At 52.9% G+C, this 21,965-nt stretch overlaps 1 protein-coding gene across 1 annotated transcript in view; it reads left to right on the forward strand.

Annotated features, from left to right (window-relative positions):
- Positions 1–21,965, forward strand: part of Plxna1 (plexin A1) — a 76,840-nt gene that overhangs the window by 38,522 nt on the left and 16,353 nt on the right. The window contains exon 30 of the mRNA XM_077793515.1: positions 12,000–12,288. Coding sequence (XP_077649641.1) covers positions 12,000–12,288 — 289 coding nt within the window. The remainder of the gene's footprint in view (positions 1–11,999; positions 12,289–21,965) is intronic.

The raw sequence follows: 21,965 nt of genomic DNA on the forward strand, positions 1-21,965 counted from the left end.
TGAGCCCCATCCTTAGCCTGTTTTGTGTTTTATTTAGAGACAGGGGCTCACTAAGTTGCTCAGGACCTCGCTCAGTTGCTGAGGCTGGCCTCCACCTTGCGATCCTCCTGCCTCAGCCTCCCGAGCCTGCTGGATTTCAAGCATGCACCACCAGACCTGGCTCTGCTCCCCAGCTTTATTGTGGGTCCCATGGAAGTTTCTAGAGAGCCCTGCCAAGTCCACTTCTTGACTTTTGACGGAGAAGACTTTCCAGATTCCATTGCTCAACACCCATCTAGGTCACTTTTGTCCAGGCTTCTAACTGGAACCTGTTCTTCGATTTTATGCTTTTGAGGAATTTTCCTTATTTCCCTGAATTCTGGAATCTGGTCTGTGTCAAGGTCACAAAAGCCCCCCCCCCCAACTTGGGTCACATGTGTTCTTCTTATGGGCATCCCAGGCCCGCATTTCTCTTGCAGATAACAGGTTGTTTGCTGAGGAATGCGGCACGTCCAGGCAGGGCTGCAGGTAAATTGCTTAAAAAAAATGTATGTGGGGGGTCAGCATCCTGGGCCCCATTTTTCAATTATTCCTCGTTTTTGGTGGAGGGGTCTTACTGGGGATTGAACTCAGGGGCCCTCCACCGCTGAGCCTGTCCCCAGCCCTATTTTCTATTTTATTGAGAGACAGGGTCTCACTGAGTTGCTTAGGGCCTCGCTAAAGTGGCTGAGGCTGGCCTCCAACTTGCGATCCTCCTGCCTCAGCCTCCAGAGCCCCTGGGATGCCAGGCGGGCCACCCCATGCCTGACTTTCCTTGCTTTTTTTTGGTTAACCTGTTGTTTGGTCCCAACTGTCATTTCCTGTCTCAGGCATCACCCACGTGCCACAGTCACCTCGGATGATCTTTGACACCTAGAATTCTAAGAGTCAGGCTGTCTGCACGGGGCCATCTCTGCATCCGTTCAAACAAAGGCAGATTTTGCAAGTGGGGGGGGGTCTGTTGGGGAGTCGCAAGGCGAGTCACAGAGTGACAATTCTCTGGAGTGGGGGTTTTGAAGGTCCTTCCACTCCCCCCACCCCGCCCCACCTCCCAGCCCCCTCTGGACGATGTCACTGTCATTGTGACCTGCTGAATCTTGCAATCTCTTGGGGGGCTGGGGGGAGGGTGGGGGAGGGAGGGAAAGAGGGAACAGGCCCCCGTTAAAATGCCACCAAGTTGGCGGCTCTTCCTGAGACTCAGCCTTTTTTTTTTTATTTTTTTTTCCCTTGATTAAACCCTCTTCAGATGGCTGCGAGCTTTTTGGTTAATTTCCAGAGTTCTGAAATGTTGATTCTGACAGTTTTTAGTGGTTTTTTTTTTTCCTTTTTTTTTGATGGTTTTCTGGATGCTTCTGTGGAGGAGATGATTATTGGCCATCCTGGCTCAGGCGTGTCACCTGAGGCCACCTCTCTGAGCCACTTGGCTCTTCCACATAGGATGGAGGGGGGTCCCCATTCCCAGGGGCCGTGGGTCAGCCAGAGGGGGTGGGGGTGGGGTGAGAGGGACCTATCTTATTTGTCCCCCTCATTGTCCTTTCCAGGCCCCAGAGAGCTCCCTGGGGGGGGACCCACAGCCAGGGAAACCCCGCTCCTCATTTCCCCATTCCCCATAATGAGGGGTGCCCTGGGAAGACCCCCCACTTCTGCAGAGCCTGTTCCCATCTGGAGCCTGGGGAGGGGTGGCAGGGGGGTGTCCTGTGGCTTTGGCCAATTAACTGGCTCCGTTTTCTGTCCCCGCTCTGCAGCGTCCCTGTCACCCTCCCGTTGTCCCGCACAGCTGGGTGGCAGAATAATGAGTTTATTAAGCGCATCCTGCTTCTTCTCCCACCCCCACCCCCAGGACGTCCCATCCATCAGGACAGAGGGAAATCGGCCACCAGCCACCCTGTGGCGGGTCCTCACGCTGGCCGCCCCCGGTTAGACCCCACCCGACTCGATGACCTTGGGCTGACCTTGGAGGATGGCCCGGGGTCCTCCGTGCAACAGTGATGGAGGCCTGTGGGCTCTGCCTGCAGGGACCAGGGCTACCTGCCCGTGGGGGTAGGTGACACTTGTCAGGGACTCAGGGTCTCCCCCTGGGGAAGGGTCTAGGGTCCCCAGAGCGGCCACCAGGGGCTGCAGGAGGTCCCAGCACAGCCCAAGCGCTGTCACGAAGCACCAAGGGACAGTCCAGAGCCAAGGAGGGAGGGATTTGGGTGCGGAATTGCAGGAAAAGGGCTCAGACACCCACAAACTTCATGTCATGCTATTGCCTGTCTATGGGGTTTTTTTTAGGGAGTCCTGGGGATTGAACTCGGGGGCCTCTGGACCCCTGAGCCCTGTCCCCAGCCCTATTTTGTATTTTATTGAGAGACAGGGTCTCCCTGAGTGGCTCAGGGCCTCGCTTTGGCTGAGGCTGGCCTCCCATTGGCGATCCTCCTGCCTCAGCCTCCGGAGCTGCTGGGAGGGCCGTCGTGTGCCACTGTGCCTATCCTTGTCCAGCAAGACCTTATTCTGCCATGACCCACTATTCTCCAGGACACTGTAGGTCCCCAAAATGCCCGGACTCCATCTTCAACACCGTCCCATCTAGACGCCAGCCGGGCCCTTCGAGTAAACGAATGAATTCACTCCAAAATCATTGGACTAGCTGGGCACAGCCTGTCATCTCAGTGGCTCGGGAAGGCTGAGGCAGGAGGATCTGAAGTTGGAGGCCAGCCTCTGCAATGTTGCAAAGCCCTAAGCAACGTGTCAAAATAAGAGACTAAGAATGGTGGGGGATGTGGGTGAGGGTGGAGCACCCTGGGTTCAATCCCTAGTACCAAAAAAAAAAAAAATGGGGGGGATAATGCGTGTGGGTAATAGGCCAAGATGACACCATTGTATATAAGAGATGTGAGCATTCATGCATTTCCAAATCCTAGGGGGCTCCGGGGAGGAGCGTGCGTGGATGGAACTTGAGACTACTATGTTAAGCGAAATAAGCCAAGCTCGGAAGGTCCTGTGTTTTCCTCCCATGTGTGGAAGGTGGGAGTGGATCTCATGAAAATCAAAGGTGGTATTGGCCAAATTATATTATGTTTGAAATCCCCAAATACTGCAAGCCCCCACCCAGAAAAAGCTCGGAGAATAAAAAATGACCAGGACGTCGACCACACACACGCCTTTGTCAGGATGCTCGTCTCCCTGTCTAGTTATTTTCGCGTGTGTGCATGTCATCGTCCCAAGGGAAATGTCCCCGGTGAGGTTCTCCAAGCATCTCGTTCGGTCTCCATCCTTCTTGGCAGGAATCACCATCCTGAACTTGGCATTTCTCATTTCCCCGCCCATCTTTCTTATTTGAATACAGGAATTTTCGTATCTCAAAATTAAACATAGAGTATCGTCTTGCATGGCTTAAGATTTCACAAAGGATGACGATGTTGCCCTACGGAAAATCCTGCTGGGTTGTGGAATGAAGGTATCAGTGACTCTCCCTGGGTATCACCCATGGGGGTGGCACTGACATTTTCTTCCTGATTTATGGCATTTCTTTACATATTCCGAACAATCATCTTTTGTCAGTTATGTGCGGAACAAATATCCTTCCCTCTTTGCAGCTCGGTTTTGCATGGTGAATGATGTGGCTTTTTGTCCTAGAGACACCTTACATTGGGAGGTATTCAATGTTCTCAATCTTTCCTTTTTCTATTTTGTGATTTTTCTGTCTTATGCGATGCATGTTTCCCGTGTGAACTCATCAAGATATTTTCCTATTTTGTTTTTCTATAAGCCTTAGGACTTTTCTTTACCATTTAAATCTGAATCGCACCAGTTTTTTTTTTCTTTTCTGATATTGTATAATTTGAATTATGGGTTTTATTTTTTTTTTTCCCCACTCGGATAAACAGCTCAGTTTCCTAATCACATTTCCCTAAGGATTTAAAGTGATTTTTTTTTTCTTCTCTCTGTATTTCAGTCCGTATTTGGGGCTTTTGATGTTCTGGCTCTTTGGTTTATTTTTCTTGCTGCGACAAGACTTTCACTATTTTAGTCACTGGACTTTGTAGCCAATCTTAATAGCTATTTGGACGAGTCTATTCTATAGCTTCCCCCCTCCCCATACACACACACCGTATTCATCCACATACATTTTAGGATTAGTTTGTCATGTTCTAATAAAATTCAATTTTGGGATTTGGTTGAGATTAAATTCAATGGGCAGCTCAATTTGAGACAATTGTCATTTTTATGACAGCAAATCTTCTCCCCACCCAAGAACATGGCTTATCTGGATAATTTACACTTAGTCTTCTTTTTATGTTTTCCAATAAAGCCTGATCATTTTCTGGGCAATGATTATTTACCTCTTTTGTTAGATTTCTCCCCTACGGACATATTGTTATTATTCCTGGGATCTTTTGAAAATGAAACATCTTGCTTGTTGCTTAGCATAGGAATACACTTTTTTTAAAAAAAAAAAATTTTGATCTTGCGACCAGAAACGAAAAGTCTTAATTAATTGCATTAGGTTGTTTATCGATTCTTTAGGAATTTGAGTGAAAAAAAAATCTTATAACTTGTGAATAGAGAATGTTTTCATTTCTTCATTCCCAACCTAGATGCGTTCATTTTTTTTCTTGTCTTATTGCACAAGCTGAGACTTTTAGCACAGCACCGAGTAGGTGTGGTGATAGTGGGTGTGTAAATCTATTGTTGGTGGTGATTTTGGGTCATATATATGGAGATGAGTATCTGGGATGAGTCTGCCCTTTGTGGAGATATTTTTTTTCCTTCTTAGAAATAAATGAAAACCACCTAAATGAGAAGAAGCCAAGGCTCTCTATTCGGAGCTTGCATTTATTTATTTATTTTTCTTGTCTTATTGCACAGGCTAAGACTTTTAGCACAGCACCGAGTAGATGTGGTGAGAGTGGGAGTCCATCATTGTCACTTGCCCTGTGATAGAGGAGGGGGAGGACCTCATTGTGGAAGAAAGATCAGGAGCTGCTTGAGAATTTGCAGCGGAGCATCCTGTAGAATTGTAGGACACGCGTCTGGCTTGCTCTGGTTAGTCCTACATGGGAAATTGGGACAAAAATCAGGGAAGTTCTCAGTTATTAATCAAGTTCAGTCCGTTGGGAGGCTGATGTCGCGGGGGTTATTGTTTGGCTTCCTAGACTGGTTGCTAGAGAAAGGGGTCTGACTTCCTGTAAGTGATTGACAGAGGGCAGGCTGGCATGCTGGGATGGCTTTTGTGGGATGGTTGGTGGCAGATTGTGGTCAAAATTCTATTTTTTGTTTAAACTGGGGACTGAAACCAGGGGTGCTGAAGCACTGAGCCCCCGTCTCCAGCCCCTTTTTATATTTTATTTAGAGACAGGGTCTCGCTGAGTCGCTGAGGGCCTCGCTAAGTGGCTGAGGCTGGCCTCCAACTTGCGATCCTCCTGCCTCAGCCTCCCGAGTGGCTGGGATGACAGGCAGAGCCCTATTTTTGATCATGACCCGGGTATTGTCTCTTTGCTTATTCAATCTCTCACCTGGGAGGAGGTTCCCAGGTTCAACACAGGTTGTCCAAGGTCAAGCCTCTTGCTTGTGCAAAATCTGAGTCTCCCAGATGTCACAGGGTCTGCTCCTTCAGGTTTGGGCTGGTTTTCAGTTTTCTTTTGCTTTCTGGATCTTATAATTCTCTTTACTCTTTTTTTTTTTTAAACCAGTCCTCTGCCTTTGAAGGGATATTTGTTATATTTTATCAACTAAATTTTTTTTCCCCAGGTTTATCTACTCTGCCAAGTTGCCGGTTCCAAAAGTCTCCCAGCATCTTTTAAAACGGGAAGTAGTTTTTTTTTTTTTTTTAATTCATTTTTCCCTGAAAAAAAAAAAAAAATTCATTAACTGTGTCTCGCAGAGGGTCCTGGCTGGCAGCTCTGTGCGGGTTCTGGCCCTCGATCACTTTTTTGTTGTTGTTGTTCAAAAGGAAGCTGCAAACGGTTTGTTAAAATTCCAATATGAAATGCTTTACCTAGAGAATCCTCTGCGTTCTCCAGAGAGTCAACATTTGGGGTCGATTGCTTGCAAAAACAGCCCCAGTTGTCCCCTCTCCAGTTTCTTGTGAAGCCAAGTCTCCCATGAAATGCACGATCCAGGTCTCCCCCACCCCCACCCCTGATTTCAGAAGTTGCTGAGGCTGGCCTCCAACTTGCGATCCTCCTGCCTCAGCCTCCCAAGCCGCTGGGATGACAGGCGTGCGCCACCCCGCCTGGTTCTTGATCCAGATGCTTGATCCAGGTCTGATGCTCCTTTGCTGTGTGAAGGGAAGTCTTGCCTCACCTCATCTTGGGGTCCGGTTTTCCCTCATCTAATGACAAAGAGGGTCAGGATGAGATGGGGGCTCAGAGGAGACCCAGACAAGGACAAGGGCTAGATGGGTGACCAGTGTTCTGAGGTCTTGTCCAGCTCAAGGGTGGACAGGGCATTTCTGCAATGGCACACACCTGTCATCCCAGTGACTCGGGAGGCTGAGGCAGGAGGATCGCAAGGTGGAGGCCAGCCTCAGCCACTGAGTGAGGCCCTAAGCAGCTCAGCGAGACCCTGTCTCTAAATAAAATATTCAAAAGGGGGCTGGGGACGGGGCTCAGGGGTTGAGTGCCCCTGGGTTCCATCCCCAGGACCAGAGAGGGGGGGACAGAGGGGAGGAGCCAGGGACAAGCCCCCAAGGGTATGCCTGGGGTCACCTACTTCCTCCAGCCACATGCCACTCAGTAATGCCTTCAAACATCATATTAACCCACCAAATGGATCTGTGTATTGATGAGGTGACGCTGTCCTCGGAATCTAATCATCTCACCTCTGAACGTTCCTGTGTCATCTGTCACAGAGCCCCCGTGACCCCACTCATGGACAAACGTCACCTCTGACCCTCGCTGCATTGAGAACACTGTTTCCAGCCCCTGAGCTTTTTGGGGGACACCCCAGATCCAAATCCAGGAAGCTGAGGCATTGTGCCTTTGTCCCATCTAGGTACAAATGACTTCTTTGTCCCTGGCTCATCCATCCACGGAGACGTCATGGTGCTTGACTTTAAAATTCAGCCCCACGTCCAAGAATACCCCGGGTCAGCTCAGGAGGGAACTGGAAGGAGTCCCCGGTGCCCACCTTTGGCGGGAGGGTGGGGACGGACAGGGAGGAGCGCAGAGGGTCACCTTGGAGATGGTGCCGAGGGTCTGGACCCTGGGGCTCACTGGACGTCGGTCTCAACTCAGAAACCAGAAGAGGAGCTGCTCCCTGCGTTCTGTCGTCCACCTGGGGGCTCACCCACCACTCAAGGGCCTGCTCACCACCGTCCTCCCTCCCTCCCTCCCTCCGTCCACCCACCCACCCATCCACCCTCCATCCATCCACTCCTCTACCCATCCAGCCAGCCAGCCAGCCATTGATCCATCTGTCCATCCACCCATGATCCATCTGTCCATCCACCCATTGTGCATCCATCCATCTAACCTCCATCTGTCCATCCATCCACCCACCCACATGTCCATCCATCCATCCATCCATCTATCCATCCATCCATCCATTGGTCCATCTGTCCATCCATCCATCGTGCATCCATCCATCCATCCATCCATCCATCCATCCATCCATCCACTTCTCCACCTATCCATCCACCCATGCATCATCCATCCATCCATCCACCCATCCATCCACCCATCCACCCACATATCCATTCATCCATCTGTCCATCTGTCAGTCCATCCACATCATCCATCATCATCCACCCATCCACCCACATATCCATCTGTCCATCCATCCCTCCATCCATCCACTCATCCGTCTGTCCATCCACTCACACTCATACACACTATCACGCTCACACTCACACACACACGCTCACACTCGCTCATACTCACACACACACGCACACACACAATACTCACACACTCATACACACACCCACACTCACAGCCACACCCACACCCACACACTTACAATACTCACACACAATATTCACACACACACACTCACACCCGCCTTACAAGCACACACTCACATTCACACACCTACACCCACACTCACATACGCATATTCACACTCACACCCACATGCATTTGCACTCACACATACACTCTCACAGACACACACACTTACACAGACTCACACCCACACTCACACACACACACTCACACTCATACACACACCCACTCTCACACACATGCACTCACACACACATTGACACTCACACTCACCCACCCACACACAGCCTCACTCTCACACTCACACACTCACACACTCACACACACCCCATCATACCGGAGAGTCAGCCATTCCTAATATCACGTTTTATGTCTTTCTGTCATTTTCTTGGCACAGAAGCAGATCATTTTCTATGTTTTAAAAACACGTTTTTGGACTGAGGTTCGGGCTCAGGGGTAGAGACTTGCCTCTCAGGTGTGAGACCCTGGACTCCGTCCTCATCGCCACGGAAACATAAATCCACAAAATGAAGATAAAAAGAGACTTTAAAAAAATTAAAAAGGAGAAAATCAAAAAGGGAGAAAATCCTGCCACCTTCATTTCATTTAGGGAGGGACAGTGACCATCTAATCCCATGAGGGTGGCTCTCCAGCACCCATCTCCCTGGCTGTCCACCGGGACGGCAGGACCGTGATCTGACCACCCTGTGTCCTTCTGGGGACATTTATTTTTTCTCTTTGTGCAACTGGTGCATGTTTATCGTAGAGAAATTTAAAAGTGGAGATAAGCCCAATCCAGGAAGAACCACCCCCCAGGGGTGGCCGGTGTGTGTGTGTCCCCTGGAATCCTTTCTTGTTTTTTTTTTCCCACAGAAATTGCTTTTTTGGGAGTGCGTATTATTTCATCACTTGTCCTCTTCCCTTAAGAATGCCACCTGCATCTCCGAAGAATGCCGCTATGGGTGGCGGCATAGAATTCTAGGGACAAAAATCCAGGATTTCTATCACCAGGGACCACCTATTAGTTGACATTTGGGTTGTTATTATTTTTTTTCCTTCTTTTCAGGACAAATGTCTATAAGAAGAAGAAGAGAGTCAAATCGGAAAATGAAATTGCCCTCTAAAAACACCATCCAGCAAGAAAGCAGAAACGCCCCCTAGTCCACCCTCTTGCTCACATCGGATACAATAATGGTAAAAATATCGACCCCGTCTTCAGGGTGCAAATGGTCACTTGGCGCTTGAATTAGCAAGTACTTGAATATTAATGAGGCTTGAATTTGCAAGTACTTGAATATTAATGAGGCTTGAATTAGCAAGTACTTGAATATTAATGAGGCTTGAATTTGCAAGTACTTGAATATTAATGAGGCTTGAATTTGCAAGTACTTGAGTATTAATGAGGCTTGAATTTGCAAGTACTTGAATATTAATGAGGATTGAATTTGCAAGTACTTGAATATTAATGAGGCTTGAATTTGCAAGTACTTGAATATTAATGAGGCTTGAATTTGCAAGTACTTGAATATTAATGAGCCTTGAATTTGAAAATGGTCGCTTGGTGCTTGAATTTGCAAGTACTTGAATATTAATGAGGCTTGAATTTGCAAGACTTGAATATTAATGAGGCTGGACATTTTTTCCCAATGTCTTTTGATATTTGCATTTCTTGCATTGAAAATGTATTCTGACACGTCCCACCTACACGGGGGTGTGACGTCCCTCTCCTGTGGCTGGACCTGCTGTGGGGTGTCCCTGGTCGTGGGTTCCTCTGTGAACATGGGAAAGGGACGTCCATCCATTCCCCTGTCTCTCCCAGTCCCCTCCCCTCCCTTCCCTTCATTCCCCTGCGTCTCATCCAATGCCACTTCTATCCCCTGCCCCCATTATTGTGCGTGAGCATCTGCCTATCAGAGAGGACACTCAGCCTTTGGTTGTTTTGGGGAGACTGGCTTGTTTCACTCAGCACGATCGTCCCCAGCTCCATCCATTTACCTGCAAATGCCATCATTTCATTCTTCTTTAAGGCTGTGTAATATTCCATTGATATTCCAAGATGCCGACAGAACTGTGTCATGTTGCCCTGGCACATCGTGTGCACTCCCGGCTTTCTCTCCACATGCCCCGTTCTGTTCTGTGGGTGTCCTTGCTTTTCGTCAACAGTGCTCTTTCCAATGTCATAGTTTTTAATTTTTTTAAAAAAAATTTTTTGGTACCAGGGATTGAACCCAGAGGTGCTTAACCCCTGAGCCCCGTCCCCAGCCCTTTTTTTCTATTTTATTTAGAGTCAGGGTCTCGCTGAGTGGCTCAGGGCCTTGCTAAGTGGCTGAGGCTGGCCTCCACCTTGCCATCCTCCTGCCTCAGCCTCCGGAGCCTCTGGGATGACAGGCGTGAGCCATTGCCCCTGGCAATTTAGATATTTGGATGGTTAATTATTAGATGGGTTTCACCCAGGGATATGGCACGGGGCGGGGCACGTGTTTGGTTGGTGATTTTCAAGGCATCTGTCTCCACACACACACACACACACACACACACACACACACACACATGTGCACAACAACACACACCGAATGTCATGAATAATATATTCAGAAGCAAAAGAGCAAGAAATACCCTTTTCCCTTTCTCTCCTCGGGCCATCAACGGTGTGAGAAATAAATCATGGTCCTCAATGAGTATTGCCACCAAACTCCCTGCGACTTTTAGTCTTCTGTGCTACTGATTCCGAGATGTGTGACCCCCGCGCCCCTGATGTTTGGCTCTGGTTTATTTTTATCTTTGATAACGTGGCTCTGGAAGGGTCTCTGGTGAGCGGGATTCCATTTGACGCGCTGTCAAAAGGGGCTGACTCTTGCATATTGCGGTCCTCGCGAAAAGAATGAGCTCAAGGCTTCAGTGGCTGAGGCTGACCTCCAACTTGCGCCAGCCTCCTGCCTCAGCCTCCGGAGGCCCTGGGATCCCAGGTGTGCGTGTGCCAGGCGTCTCTGTGCATTTGTGAGCATCTACAGACGGGGGTCCACGTCCACCCAGGTGCCTGGGGTGCGCCTCTGTGGGCAGAAGCACATCTGTACCCGGACGAGTGTCTCTGGGGGGTGTTTTGGAGCCTGTCACCAGCATCTTTGGGACTGGATGTCCGTGAGGGTGGCCCTGGATGTACAGCTATAGCGTCTCCCTGGGGTGCCCCGGGGGTCTGGGGGTCTGCCTGAGCTGGCACCTGTGTGACTTGGTGGCCACACGTGAGCAGTCACGCCTGAGTGTCTGGGAGTGGCCCCTTCCAGGTGTGCCCAGGCAGGGGACAGTGACCTCCCAGCTGGGTGGGGCAGGGTAGGTGACTGAAAGACCCCTCCGTCCTCTCGCTGTCATCGAAATCCTGTGACATCAGGTGCAGGGTTGGAAAGCAGCCAGCTCCGAGCGACCCTTGAGCACGTTCTGTCACCAGGGCCACTTGCTGGGGTTAACGGATGGCAGAGAAAACCCATTAAGCGCCGGCTTCTCCCCGTCACCTGTTATCTGCGGGGACGGTCGCCCGGGTGACACACGCCCGCTCTTCTTCACATCATTGGAGGGACTTTTCCCATTACGCGCTGTCTCTGCGCGGCGCTGGCCGTCCCCGGTCCCCTCCCTGTCCCCTCCCGGTCCCCTCTCTCCTCCTGAAGGCTGACCTCGTTTCCATTCTTGGTCCTTTTGGAGGCACGGAGGCTGCTGTGTGTTCCTCAAAGGCGCCCCAGCTGGCTGTCCCTGGCCCTGCCCTGCCACCTGCTGACCACCTGGCCTTGGCGGATCCTGCAGCCCGTGAACTTGGGCGACTCCCAGGTGCAGGTGGCGAGGATTCCGGGGACGTCGCTGGCATTTTCCTCAGCTCCTCCTTGACCACTGGACCCTCTGTCCCTCCCTGGCGTTCAAGTTCCTGTGGTCACATCCTAGTCCTTTGTCACCTGTGGGCTCAGAACCATCACCAGGGTGTGCCCCCAATTTGGGTAACCAGCCCAAACTGGCTTTCTCAGGGCAGTGAGAGGTCCTGCGTCCTGGAGGTCCCCGGAGTCCACACAGCTGGGTGACCAGCAGCCAGGTGGTGACCAGTGGCCGGGCAGTGACCAGTGGCCGGGTAGTGACCAGTGGCCAGGCGGTGACCAGTGGCCAGGTAGTGACCAGTGGCCAGACAGTGACCAGTGGCCAAGCGGTGGCCAGTGGCCATGCAGTGACCAGTGACCAGGCGGTGACCAGTGGCCAGGTAGTGACCAGTGGCCAGGCGGTGACCAGTGGCCGGGTAGTGACCAGTGGCCAGGCGGTGACCAATGGCCATGCAGTGACCAGTGACCAGGCGGTGACCAGTGGCCAGGTAGTGACCAGTGGCCAGACAGTGGCCAGTGGCCGGGCATGTGAAACACGCCTCCCAGGTCCCCAGGATCTTTGTGGCATTACAGAAGTGCTGGGGTGGAGCTGCCCACGGGGCTGGCCTCCAACTTGCGATCCTCCTGCCTCAGCCTCCCCAGCTGCTGGGATGGTGGTAGCAGGACAGTGGGGTCAGGTGGCCGGTGGGGACTTCAGGCACACGGCTTCTCCTACTGGGGAGAGGGAGGAAGGAGGAGAGGGAGGGGGCGGGGGGGAGAGAGGGAGGACCCTCCCCTCACCAAGGACAAAATATGAACCTCGAGGGCAGGTCTCCACCAACCAGCCTCCTCCAGCCTCCTGCCTCTAAACTCTCTCTCTTTTTTTTTTGGTCCCAGGGATGGAACCCAGGGCCCCTCGACCCCTGAGCCCCGTCCCCAGCCCCTTTTTATATCTTATTTAGAGACAGGGTCTCGCTGAGTGGCTCAAGGCCTTCTGTGGCGGAGTCTGGCCTCCAACTTGCGATCCTCCTGCCTCAGCCTCCCCAGCTGCTGGGATGACAGGCGTGGGCCACCGCACCTGGATCTCGGTCAGATTTCTTCCTGCTTTTCCAAATACTCCGAACCCCGTGGGAAGAGCTCTGATCGACCAGAAGTGTCCCCGTGGGTGCTGGATGCCAGCCTGCTGGTGCCCCTGCCCCTCTCCACGGGGCACACCTGCCCACAGGGAGCGTCTCCACACCAACAGGCAGGGGACAGTCTCTTGGGCCCGTGTGCAGTGCAGCACTCACACATAGACATCGGGGCGCCCACAGATGTCACGATCAGATGACGGTGGCACCTTCCCCAGGGCCTGGCATGGCACCCCCAGAGTGGCAGATCCCCCCCAGGAGGCACCAGTACCTAGGAGGCTGTGGAGGCTCAGGGGAGGCCCCCCGCAGTGTGAGCCGCTGGCCGCCCCCGCCCCCACTGCACAGGCACAGCCCAGGTGGCCCGCGCCCTGCAGGGGGGACGTCAGGCAGCTGAGAGGGATCCTCCAAGTGACAGGTGCTTCTTAGCCCCAGGCGCGCCCCGGGCTGGAGCTGAATTGGAGGCTGGAAGAGCCTCTGTTTCCTGGGCTAATTGGGGAAGGGGGAGGGAGGGGACGGAGGGGACCCGAGGGGGGGGACGCTCTATTCTGGGACCCAGAGCCACCAGGATCACGTGGGAGGATAATGAGCCGGTGTGTGTGCAGGGAAGGACAGGCACAGAGACCCGGGGACACAGGGACACAGGGACACACAGAGAGACACAGAGAGACACACAGAGACAGAGAGACACTCAGAGTCACAGAGACATAGAGAGACACACAGAGACACAGAGAGACACACAGAGACACTCAGAGACACAGAGAGACACACAGAGACACAGAGAAACAGGGACTCAGTGACACAGAGAGACACAGAGACACAGAGACTCAGTGACACAGAGACACAAAGAGACACATAGAGACACAGAGACTCAGAGACACAGAGACACAGAGACATAGAGACAGAGACACAGGGACTCAGAGGCACACAGAGAAACAGAGACACAAAGACACAGAGACTCAGTGACACAGAAACACAGAGAGACACACAGAGACACAGAGACTCAGTGACACAGAGACACAGAGAGACACAGACACACAGAGACACATTCAGAGACTCACAGAGACAAACAGAGACACACAGAGACACAGAGATACACAGAGACACAGAGATACACAGAGAAACAGAGAGACACAGAAACAGAGACACAGAGAGACACAGACATACAGAGACTCAGAGACACAGAGACACACAGAGACTCAGAGATCCAGAGACCCCCAGAGACACAGAGACACACAGAGAGACATGGAGACACACAGAGACACAGAGACACAGAGACACAGAGACACAGTCTCTCTGAGATGCTTAGGGCCTCGCTAAATTGCTGAGTCCTGGCCTCCAACCTGCAATCCTCCTGCCTCAGCCTCCAGAGCTGCTGGGAGGACAGGCATGCCCCACGGTGCCCGGCTCCCACAGTCTTCAGGGATGAGCCAGAGGCCATTCTTGCTCCCTGGGAGGAGGGTCCTGAGGGCAGCCACATGGCCATTCCTGTCTCTTACTCCATGAGGGGGTCTCAGTGCCGCAGAAGGGAGGGGACCTGGAATTGACAGAGCTGGGACCCGCCCCGCCTGGGCCTGTCCTGGGCCAGGGCCTCCCAGCCGTCTGAACGTCCCTCCCTCTCCTGGCTGATGGAGATCCTCCACCCTGGGAAGGGCAGAGCCAGACGCAGGGGAGAAGTCCCCACAGCTGCCAGGGAGGCAGGGAGCGCCAACCTCAGTCCCCTGGCCCAGGGAGGGCAGCGCTGGCAGACGGCGGCCCCGGGGCCTCCTCTCCTCACCCCTGGGCCTCTCTGCAGAGCGTCCCCAGCAAGGTCACCTTCCCAGGGCTGCTCCTGGGTATCCTGCCCAGCCAGGCCCCTGGACCACTGGTGGCTCAAATGAAATAAAGTTGGAAAAAATGGAGGTCTGGGTTTGTCTGAGTCCCCCAATGAAGTGCGCCTGTCATCCCAGCGGCCTGGGAGGCTGAGGCAGGAGGATCGCCAGGTGGAGGCCAGCCTCAGCCACTTAGTGAGTCTCTAAGCAACTCAGTGTCTCTAAATAAAATACAAAAAAAAAAAAAAGAGCTGGGGATGGGGCTCAGTGATTAAGCACCCCTGGGTTCAATCCCCAGTATCTCCCTGGCCCCCCAAAAAATAAATAGACGTTGGGACAAGAGTGTCACTCTGCCTGGCCAGGTGCCAGGAGTCGTGAAGGTGGACAATGGCCTCAGCCTGGCACCCCTTTCTCCCTTCCTCCCTCTCTCTCGCTGTACAGTCCTAGCCAGAACTTTGGGGGGCTCCTAGGAATCCCCCTGGGACCCTGGTTTTCTGACCCGTGAGACTTCTTAGCATCGAGGGTCCGTCAAGATCAGTCCTTGGGGGACCCCCCTTTTCCCTGCCGGCCCTCTCCCTGAGCCACTAGGGGGCGCTCTTGGGCTGGACCAGGGGTGGGAGGGATTCTGTGGCTTTATGCAAATGAGATGTAGATGAGGTGTGGGCTTTCTCGTCCCTTGGGGGTGTGACATCAACAGAGGGGGATGCGGGTGGGACAGAGAAACCAGGGAACCCAGTCACATCATCGTTGGGCTAATGGGGAAACGGAGACCCAGACAGACAGCCTGCTCGGGTCCCCTACCACATGTGTGAAGTCCTCAAGAGAAGGATAATTGGGGCGGGCAGGAGGCTGAAGGGACCGTGGGCGGAGCTGAAGCTGGCTAGGTGATGATGGACAGGTCTGCTAACGACGGTGATACGGGGTGTGGGCCCTCACCAGACCCAGGCAGGAACCAGGAAGAGGAAGTTGGGGGCCAGTTCCCAAGACAGAGGGGCTGTGACCTGGAAACCTGGCCTCAGAATGGGCAGCTGGGACTCAAGAGTGGTCCAGGGCACTAGGTAAAGGGACATCATTTTTTTTTTCTTGGTACCCAGGATGGAACCCAGGGACACTTACCCACTGAGCCACATCCTCAGCCCCTTTTTATTTAGTGACAGGGTCTCACCAAGTTGCTTAAGGCCTTGCTAAATGGCTGGGGCTGGCTGGTCTCCAACTTGCGATCCTCCTGCCTCAGCCTCCTAAGCTGCTGGGATTTTAGGTGTGCCCCAGCACGCCTGGCTGCTAAATCAGAATACAAAAAAGAAGTCATGTGTCTTCTGTCATCAGCCAAGGACCCCTGTAGCATGTTTAATGACAAGTACTCTCATATACCGTAAACAGGAAAGTCATCGAAAATTAATTTTGTAGCTGGGCGCGGTAATCCCAGCGGCTCAGGAGGCTGAGGTAGGAGGATTGCACATTGGAGGCCAGCCTCAGCCACTTAGTGAGCCCCACTAGGCAACTCACTGAGCCCCTGACTCTAAATAAAATATAAAAAAGGGCTGAGGCTGTGGCTCAGTGGTTAAGCGCCCCTGGGTTCAATATCCCAGTACTTCCCCCTCCCCCCCCCAAAATTAACAAAATTAATATTATGATTTCTCAGAAGCAGTGATTGATAATAACAGTCAAGCATAATTGGAGAGGCCAGGACAAAGGTCACCGTGATTTTCTAGTGATCGGTTCCACCTGTGCCCCTCTGCAATTGATAACCGTTCTCGTGAAGAATAACTAATGCACATTTTTTTTAAAAAAAACAGCTATTAGGCAAAAAAAAAAAATTGAAATCTTCCCCCAGTTTACCATTCGTTGTAATGATTCTTTAATTCTGAGACCTCTTATCGGGCATTAAATGTTAAGAATTCATTCCCAGTCACAGCCTGGACCTATCAATTATTTGATCATGCCTTTTATGGGACATGCAAGAGATAATGTCATTTTCCAGCTGACCTTTGGGTAAAGATTGGACATAGTTCAGTTCCCAAACGCGCTGTCTGTATACCGTCATTTCCATTTTAATTCTCATTTGCGTAAATGCCGAGATTTATTCTTTTTTTAAAAATTTTTACTGCATTGCCTTGGTATCACTTACCGGTTTAAATAGTCACCTATTTAGTTCTCATCACAACTCGATGACCAAGGGACTGGGATCCTCCTCCTTTTGTGGACAAGGAAACTAAAGTCTGGGAATTAGTTACCTGCTCCAAACAGGGGATTCTGAATGATGGGGGGGTCCCTTCCAATGGCTTAGCAGCTCCCCAAAATCCTGCTTTGAATTTCTGCCTGTGGGAGGGTATTTGAATCCCAGCCCAAGATCAGCTGGCTGATCTCGGCTGGCCCAGGAAGAGCAAGGCCCTCATTCCGGAATGGGAAGGACAGGGCAGGTAGCAGAGAGACGGATGGGGTCAGGAGGTTTGCCAATCAAAGAGGAATACGCAGTTTGGAGGCTGATAATCAGAAGTTGGAGGATGTATCAGCTAGCTTTGGCTGTGTAACAAGCGGCCCCAAATCTTCCTGGCTTAAAACGACCACCATCCATCTAGCGCACCCTCCTGTTGTTGGCAGTCTGGACGGGGTCACACATCTGGGGTCTCCGCCGGGACAGTGGGATCCTTTCTTACGGGATCTCAGCGTCCAGCAGGCGACCCCGGGCTTCCTCACACTCTGGTTCCAGGGCTCCAAGGGTGAGGCAGGAAGCATATTCTGAACTTCTCAAGGTCTCGGGTCAGCACGCCGTGGCTTCTGGCACCTTCTATGAGCTAAAGGTGCTTTTGGACGGCAGAAGCTGCAACATCATATTGCAAAGAGCATGGGTAGGTGGAGAGAGGGGTGGAGATTGGGGTCCCTTCTGCCTCGACCACGCAGATCACGCACGATTGGGAAAGTTGGCGGGGAGCGGAGACGGGGATTGCAGCTGATTCTGTTTAGACTATGGTTTTTGTTGGAAGTATTCCTACAAGAGGAAGAAACAAAGGCAACTTTGGGGACCTGGGATCCGGATTGGTTCTCTCCAAGCCAATGCTCGGTGCCTGCCTCTGGTCTCTGCTGACTCTTGGGTAGCCAAGAAGAGGACTGAGTGTCCCTACGGGGTCCACAATTAGATCATATTAGATCATCAGGGTGAAGCTCCTATCACTGACCTGGTGGATTTATAAGGAGGGTGACCACAGAGATCCACATGCATTTCTGCCACGGTGTGACGTAGTCAAGGGGGCCCTTGCCAGAGCCTGCATCTTGCTCTTTGAAGTTCTGGCCTCCAAAGATGATGGGAGAAAAATAAACCTATTTGCTCTATAAGGTAGTCTGCCTCACGTACTTCATGATAGTCACAGAAAGCTGATGAATACTTTATCCGGTCTTTTTCTTTTTTCCTCTCTCTCTCTCTCACCCTTGGGTGGGTGTGAGAAGGTCTCCAAATAAAGAACTCTGAGTTAAATCTGAATTTTAGATCAGAGGGTAATTTTTCCTCCCCAGTATAAGTATATCCCATTTGTCTGGGAGCAAAATAAACCAAGGATTCTCAAGTAGGAGGGTGACTGGACATGGAGAAAAACACACACAAAAAGAAAACTCAGAGACACGATCAAGTAAAGCTGGGGTCAGGTGGGATGCTGCGCCCTGACGGAGGAACAGAGACCCAGAACTAGCTCCTCAAGCTTATTGGAGAGGATCTCACCATCGAGAAGTTAAACAGGAGGGACATGGGTCACTGTGAGTCTCCGATGCTTCTTGTCGTCGCATGGCAAAGTCACAGAGCGAGAACCGATTTTGCAGCTATCCTGCTGTTGCAAGGCTGGGCACGTCCTGCTGCACCCAGGAAACCCGACGTCCTGGGACGTCTGAAGACGGTGAGCATCAGAGCTGAGAGTCGAGGCTGATGCCTCCTTTGGCAGGAAGCATTTCCCAGGCTGGGCTTTTGCTGATGCAGGACCAGCTGATGTCCAGGGGCTCATCCACTCTCCACAAGGGGGTATCCAGAGAGGACCTCTTTATCACCTCCAATCTCAGCCATTGCTCTCTCTCACCTCTTCCCCGGGCTCCCCAAATCACCTGCCCACTCCCTTCCATCCTGTCCCCCCAGGACGTGTGCCCTGCCTACCTCGGACCTCTCTGGCCTCATCCCCCTTCCCTCCCCGGTGTTTGCTACCCACCTCACCCCATCGTGCACCCCTGCACTACCTCCTCTTTCCCACTTCCTCCCCATCTCTCTTCTAAGGGCTCCTTCTCCGCAAAACCTCGCTGGGCCACCTACAGTTGCTACCTGCCCCAGCACGCCAACCCCTCCCCTGCCTCAGTTTCCCCCACAGTGCCCATCTCCTCTGCAACACAAGGATTTGGTTGGACGGCACCCTTCAGGACGGCATGTCCACGGGAAGATCATGTGCACCCATTGGTTCATCATCGGGCCCTGGGTCTCCAATAGAGGGCCTGGCACCCAGCAAGAGCTCAACCAGCACCTGCTGAGTGAGTATGTGGGTGGGGTGGACGGATGGTGGATGGGTGGATGGATAGATGGATGGGTGGGTGGATAGATGGATGGGTGGGTGGATAGATGGATGGGTGGGTGGATGGATGGTGGATGGGTGGGTGGGGGGGTGGGGGGGTGGATGGATGGATGGATGATGGATGGATGGTGGGTGGATGGTGGATGGTGGATGGATGGATGGTGGATGGATGGTGGGTGGATGGTGGATGGATGGTGGATGGATGGTGGGTGGATGGTGGATGGTGGATGGTGGATGATGGATGGTGGATGGATGGATGGTGGGTGGATGGTGGATGGTGGATGGTGGATGGTGGATGGTGGATGGTGGATGGTGGATGGTGGATGATGGATGGTGGATGGATGGATGGTGGGTGGATGGTGGGTGGATGGTGGATGGTGGATGGTGGATGGTGGATGGTGGGTGGATGGATGGTGGATGATGGATGGTGGGTGGATGGATGATGGATGGTGGGTGGATGGATGGTGGATGGTGGATGGTGGGTGGATGGTGGGTGGATGGTGGATGGTGGATGGTGGATGGTGGATGGATGGATGATGGATGGTGGATGGTGGATGGTGGATGGTGGTGGATGGATGGTGGATGATGGATGGTGGGTGGATGGGTGGATGGACAGATGGATGGGTAGGTGGCTGGGTGGATGGCTGGGTGGATGGTGGTTGCCTGGTCTCCCAGGCCCAGTGTCCACCTTGCTCCCCTCATAGCCACAGCGTCCTGCCCACTGCCCTGCACGCTCCCTGTGATGTCGGGGGAGGGGGAGGGAGTGAGGACAAACTGCCTTGGCGTGACCGACACCGCGGAGGAGCCCTCTGCAGCTGGGGGCTGGCCACCCTCCCCCGCACTTACAGCCAGGCCCAGGGTCATTCATTCTAGTGGCTGAGTGGCCTCACGTTGGTGGGGGCTCTTAGGACAACCAGGGCCTCCTCGAGAGACTGAATGGTCACCTAGAGGGGAACCCCTGCAAATGGACCCGTCACCAAGGACAATGGAGGGGGACAGGCGTCCTAGGGATCGGCCCAAAGTCCATGAGGGTCACACCTGGGGACCACTGGTGTTTGTGCACGCACACACACACACACACACACACACACACACACACACAGCAATTGCAATCAAAGCTGCAGGTTTTGCTGGGCGCCGTGGCTCACGCCGATCATCCCAGTGGTCCGGGAGGCTGGGGCAGGAGGATCACAAGGTGGAGGCCAGCCTCAGCCACTTCGTGAGGCCCTGAGCCACTCAGCGAGACCCTGTCTCTAAATCAAACAGAAAAAAGGGCTGGGGACGGGGCTCAGTGGGTGAAGCACCCCTGGGTTCCATCCCTGGGACTCAAAGAAAAAAAGAAAAAATTAGGAGACCAAGCAGGCTTTACCCGGAAGAGGTGACATTTGCTCAAAGATGATGGCGGAGGATACCCCAGGGGGGTGGGTAAGGGTCTCTCCCAGAGGCAGGAGGCGGGGATGGATTTGGCAGCTTCTTAGGGAGGGAAGTCCTAAGGGGTTGAGGCTGGCCTCCAACTTGCGATCCTCCTGCCTCAGCCTCCCCGAGGCTGGAGGCTCCCGAGGTCCCCCCAGCCTCCAGGTGGCTTGTGACCGTGGCCCACAGTGTCACCACCCTGGAGGCTGGGGGCCTGGAGTTTTAAGCAAAGCTACTTCTGTGTTTAAATCCTCTCATTGATCATCGTCAGTGGGCTTGGGAGCCTCATCGGCTTAGATGTGTATCTGCGGGAGAGCTGTGGGTCTTTGATAAACATGTTTTTAATAATCTCTGCGTATTGATGGAGCATAAAGCTGTCACCAAGCCCAGACACGGGGATCCCCGAAGTCACTTAGGCACTGCCCTGGCACCGATTCATTATGGCATCGGGGCTCCCAGCAGGACTGGGGGGCTCCTGGCTGCAGAAGACCCCGGTGATGATCGTTTTTTAATAAGTTGGTTATTTAACCTCCAATAACCACTCGCAGGTTTCTTAGATTGAACCCAAAGGCACGCATAACCCCCTGAGCCCCTGTCCCCAGCCCTTTTTAGATTTTATTGAGACCCAGGGTCTCGCTGAGTGGCTCGGTGGCTGAGGCTGGCCTCCCATTTGCAGTCCTCCGGCCTCAGCCTCCCCAGCCGCGTGCGTCTCACCGTGCCCTGGTACAATCCAACCATGGTTCCAAATGCAGCCCCTGGTGGCAGAAATCATGGTGCTCTTGGGGACTGGCTGTCTTCGGGGTGTAGAAAGCCTCCCCACCCCTGCCCCGTTAGCTCTGGTCTCCACCTGGCCTCCATTTTTGGCTCTCTTGCAGGGGAAGTCTGTTGGGAAATGACCAGGGCTCTTTGTCGCTGGTTTTCCAGGTGGCTTGCATGCGCTCCCCGGGAAGCCCCTTTCAGTAAGGAACAGGCCCCTGGAGCTGCCCCGGCCATGAGCCCTGGGCCTGGTACCCAAGCGCAGCTGCGCCCCTAGCGGTTGCCTGGGCACCGACCTCCACCCTGGAGCAAGTCCAAGATCCCGGATGTGAGCCGCCCCCCCTCTCTTACCAGGAGGGGCTTGGGGGTGGGTGGGTAGGGGGAGCGGAGGGGTCAGCCCTTCCACCCTCCAACCTCGCGGGACTTTGGGATTCTAGGAGTGGTGGATTGTTGGGGACCTAGAGGGACATCTTTGAGGACCTTTTCTGCCCCAAGAAGGGCTGATAGAGGAACAGGGTGTAGGGATGAATGGGGACAG

This window comes from Urocitellus parryii, chromosome 16, assembly GCF_045843805.1.
Source record: "Urocitellus parryii isolate mUroPar1 chromosome 16, mUroPar1.hap1, whole genome shotgun sequence".
In the NCBI taxonomy this organism is placed as follows: domain Eukaryota; kingdom Metazoa; phylum Chordata; class Mammalia; order Rodentia; family Sciuridae; genus Urocitellus; species Urocitellus parryii.